Source organism: Pimephales promelas, chromosome 20, assembly GCF_988280905.1.
Source record: "Pimephales promelas chromosome 20, fPimPro1.hap1.1, whole genome shotgun sequence".
NCBI lineage: Eukaryota > Metazoa > Chordata > Actinopteri > Cypriniformes > Leuciscidae > Pimephales > Pimephales promelas.
This window is the reverse complement of record NC_142788.1, coordinates 30,341,858-30,346,677: the sequence shown is the minus strand read 5'-3', so window position 1 is coordinate 30,346,677 and position 4,820 is coordinate 30,341,858. Positions and strand designations below refer to the sequence as shown.

General features: G+C 33.4%; 1 protein-coding gene across 4 annotated transcripts in view; it reads right to left on the bottom strand.

The window, feature by feature from the left end:
* Window positions 1-724: 724 nt before the first annotated feature.
* The window catches only part of LOC120471209 (cyclin-dependent kinase-like 5), a 51,644-nt gene continuing 47,548 nt past the window's right edge, over window positions 725-4,820 (bottom strand). For 2 of the 4 annotated variants that reach the window (XM_089124745.1, XM_089124746.1), the window contains 4 exons: window positions 4,294-4,399; window positions 3,657-3,776; window positions 3,021-3,209; window positions 781-1,192 (listed from right to left, as the gene is read on the bottom strand). In XM_089124745.1, coding sequence (XP_088980871.1) covers window positions 884-1,192; window positions 3,021-3,209; window positions 3,657-3,776; window positions 4,294-4,399 — 724 coding nt within the window. In that variant the 3' untranslated portion in view covers window positions 781-883. Of the gene's footprint in view, window positions 1,193-3,020; window positions 3,210-3,656; window positions 3,777-4,293; window positions 4,400-4,820 lie in introns of all 4 variants that reach the window. The other 2 variants (XM_089124747.1, XM_089124748.1) reach the window with 1 other exon arrangement.

Here is a 4,820-nt window from a genome sequence, read left to right as displayed (position 1 = left end):
ACTTTTATGATGGATTGATGCACTTTTATGATGGACAGATGCACTTTTATGATGGATAGATGCACTTTTATGATGGACAGATGCACTTTTATGATGGACAGATGCACTTTTATGATGGATAGATGCACTTTTATGATGATAGATGCACTTTTATGATGGATAGATGCACTTTTATGATGGACAGATGCACTTTTATGATGGTTAGATGCACTTTTATGATGGATAGATGCACTTTTATAATGGATAGATGCACTTTTATGATGATAGATGCACTTTTATGATGGATTGATGCACTTTTATGATGAATAGATGCACTTTTATCATGATAGATGCACTTTTATGATGATAGATGCACTTTTATGATGGACAGGTGCACTTTTATGATGGATAGATGCACTTTTATGATGAATAGATGCACTTTTATCATGATAGATGCACTTTTATGATGGACAGATGCACTTTTATGATGAATAGATGCACTTTTATGATGGATAGATGCACTTTTATGATGAATAGATGCACTTTTATCATGATAGATGCACTTTTATGATGAATAGATGCACTTTTATGATGGACAGATGCACTTTTATAATGGATAGATGCACTTTTATGATGATAGATGCACTTTTATGATGGACAGATGCACTTTTATGATGATAAGTCATTTTTATGATGGATAGATTAACTTTTACGGACGTCAAAACAGAAACGGCCATTCACTCCCATTATAATGCTTGGAAGAGTCAGGACATTTTTTGATATAACTCTGTGTTCGTCTGAAAGAAGAATGACTCGAGGGTGAGTAGATCATGGGCTAATGTTCATTTTTGGGTGAACTGTCCCTTTAACATATCTGAAGAAAAGGTCCATTAGGGGGCGCCGTTCACAGCGCAGTCTCTTTAAGGTCATTCAGGTTTGGCAAACGCGAGCGAAAGTGTCGAGCGAAGCCCGGTTTGGAGGTGAGCTGCTCGGGATACGGGTTTCCCTCGGGACGGCCCAGAGCGCTGGAGTGCCAGCCGGACTCCAGGGGCCCCGGGGCCGACGCGTACGAGGCCTGCCGACCCTTGGCCTGCATGAAGCTCCCGGGTTTCGAGGAGGACTGAGGAGGGTAGTGGAGGTCTGCTGAGGTCTGGTTGGAGGAGGACGAGGAGGAGGTGGTGAGATGAAGAAGCTTCCGCAGCGACCTCAGAGGCTGAGACAAAACACACTTATTACTGATTACAGGCTCTTATTCAGCTGTTTAAAAGATATGTTTCATGTAATTCATGTAAACAGTATCATATTATGTGTACTTAATAAATATATATTTATTAAGTACACATAATATGATACTATTCTCAGATTTTACATAGTTGCTCTTATATTTGGCTTTATATTGTATATAACATGTAATTTATTAAAATTAAAAAGACTGAATCTTTATATGTGTGTGTGTGATTTAATATAATAATTGATATAATTTATAATTATCCCTATATTTATATAATTAACATAATTTATGTAATTTAATGCACAATTTATAAAAATCAAGAACAATGTTTTTATATAATTTATTTATAACTTATTTTTATGTAATTTAATGCAAACAAAATCAAAAACTTAATGTTTAATAACATTTATTTAACGTAACATATTTAATTGAATGCATAATTTATTCAAATGAAAGACTGAATATTTATATATACCTATTATATTTATATTTAATTTAATGCATAATATATAAAAACCAAAAACTGAATATTGTTATATACTTTATAATTATTTCTATATTTCTATAATTTACATGCAATTTATTTATATGTAATTTAATGCAGTTTATAAAAATCAAAAACTTTGTTTTTATATCATTTATATATAATTTGTTTAGATTTAATTTATTGCATAACTTAAAAAAATCAAAAACTTGATCTTTTTTTCATTATTTACATATATTGTAATTATATAACTTATATGTAATTAAATGCATTGTTTATATATAATTTATTTAAACATGTATATCATTCATATAAAACTTATTTATATGTAATTTAATGCATAAACTCACAAACCGAATCTTTTGATCATATAACACTGAGCCGTAACCACACAAATGTACTATTAATAAACATTAATACTGTGTAGATTTTCCAGAACCAGCTGGAGAGAGTCATTTAACAATTCCAGGTGTTATTTCAAACATTAAATGACATTTAATATTGATAAAATGTGATTGTGTGTTTTAATTATTCTGATATCTTTTGATTATTTTAATTTCTTCTAATAACCACTGTGTATGAAATGTGCTATATAAATAAACTTGCCTTGCCTTGCCTTGTTAAATTGCCTCATTATGTGATGTAACTGTAAATTATTATATTTTTTAATTGTAATAGCCCATGCGTTGTCTTGTTTATAATGACGTTTATGGGTAATATATTCTCAGAAAAACATTCATTAAAATGATGTATATTCTGTAATAATAAAACAACACAGTTACTTTCTATATACAGTATACGTCATCAAAAGTTTGGTGTCAGTAAGATACTATTTTTATTTAAAGAAATGAACACGTTTATGCAGCAAGGATGCATTTTAATAGACGAAAAATGACAGTAAAGACATTTATAATGTTAAAAAAGATTAAATTTTAAATAAATGCTGTTCTTTTATAACTTTCTATTCAAAAACAAAAATATTTTTAACATTAATAATGTTGATCATCAGATCCTCATATTAGAGTGATTTCAGGATCATGTGACACTGGAGACTCACTGAAAATCCAGCTTTGATCACAGGAATAAATTACACTTTACTGTTTATTCACATAGAACACGGTAGTTTTAAATTGAAATAATATTTCACAATATTACTGTTTTTACTGTATTTATTCCATCAAGTAAATGATCAAATAAGTCCATTTCTGAAATGATACAGATCACTCTAAATTGTCACGTGGACTCCTGGATTTTCTGTAAAGCTGCTGTGAAATGATGTGTTCAAGCGCTATACAAGTAATTGAAAGTAAAGGGTGTGAGGTGTACCTGAGAGTGTGTGTCCGGTGTCCTCTCTATAGGCCAGTCAGCGTCCCGCTCTCGCTCCTGATCCTGCTCTCTCTCTCTCTCCCGGCTGCGCTCCCGGTCCCGGCTGCGAGTGCGATGTCTGCTGCCCTGGTGTCCGTACGAGCGCGACGACTTCTGTATCAGCACCGGATCCGGGCCCTCGCTCGGCACCTGACCAATCACACAGAGCTGTCAATCATACACCCACTTTACAACTAACAGCCAAAATAACAGAGAGCGACACCCGACAGCCCAGGAGAGAAGCGTAATCGTTTGTTCGAACATGACAAAATAATCTGAGTCTTCTTCTTAAAGGTGCAGTGTGTGCTTTTAAATGATGTCAATAAATCAATAATGTAAAAATGATCGATTCTGATACTGGGGGAACATGATTTCATCAGTTTCACCCTCATGTATTTAGTCCGTTTCTGTGGATTTGCCGAATCAAAATGAAATTTCACATGCAAATGCAAATATGAGGTCATGCGTCCATCATTTGTGGAGTCTGATGACATCACAGATCTGACACTTCAACATAACCGATTAGTGTTGTTAGATCATGCAGCGAGATTAGCGGTTTAGTTGGTTAGAGGCGTACGTATGGAGACTGGTGTGTACCATGGGTGTGGCCACTAGGGGGCGCACTCTCTCAGAGGAGCTCCTCGTGAAGCTCCTCTGAGAGTGAAAAAGAGGAAAGAGGGCTTTTCTCATGACTGGAACTTGCTCTTCAGAGTCTGTCTGCAATACAAGAGACACAAAACTCACACTGAACTCAATACTGGAGATCTGCCACCCGACTCCACAATACGCTTCACAATTAATCCTAAAAATGATGTGTTGAAAAGTTTCATATAATGACAAATCCAATCTTTTTGAACATTCCTCACACAAAGCTATCATATAACTTCAAAATATGTGGAACAGAATGGAATAGAATAGAATAGAATGGAATGGAATGGAATGGAATGGAATGGAATGGAATAGAATAGAATAGAATAGAATAGAATAGAATAGAATAGAATAGAATAGAATAGAATAGAATAGAATAGGACTTTTATGGCGGTTCTATGCTGGAGATTTCCAGATCTTGTCAGCAATAATAATATAATAATGGGAATAAATAAAAACAGTGGGTTTAAAACGTCCGAGTAGCGGTTGAGTCGGGTGACAGACTCTCGTTTACAGACCGGGTTTAGACTCTACGATTCACTCACACACATTCACCTGTGATACACACACACACACACACACTCACGGTTTGTGGCTTCTTCTTCTTCTTCTTCATGGATCTGAAGAAGCCTTGTTTCTCTTTCTCTTTGGTGGGTTCAGGAGGACTCACGTCCAGCGTCTCAGACCCCGTCCTCATCAAACAACACACTTACAATATCAACAAAACTGATGCTTACAGTAAATTACATTATAATATTATTTCTATTAATATTTTGAATTGACAGAGAGGAATTTCAGTTAAAGTGTTTGTAAGTGTTTTTGCATATCTGTCATATTAATTAGTTTATTTCGTTTGAATAAAATTTTCAGTTTTAGTTTTAGTTATTTTTTTAAGTAATATTTTTTATATTTTATTATTATATTTAGTAATAATATAATATAATATAATATAATATAATATAATATAATATAATATAATATAATATAATATAATATAATATAATATAATATTTGTTATTATATTTAGTACGTTTCGGCTGCAGTTCACTTAACGGCCACCGGTGTCGCTAATAATAAGAGTTTCTTCTTATAGCCTCTTATAACTAACTAAAA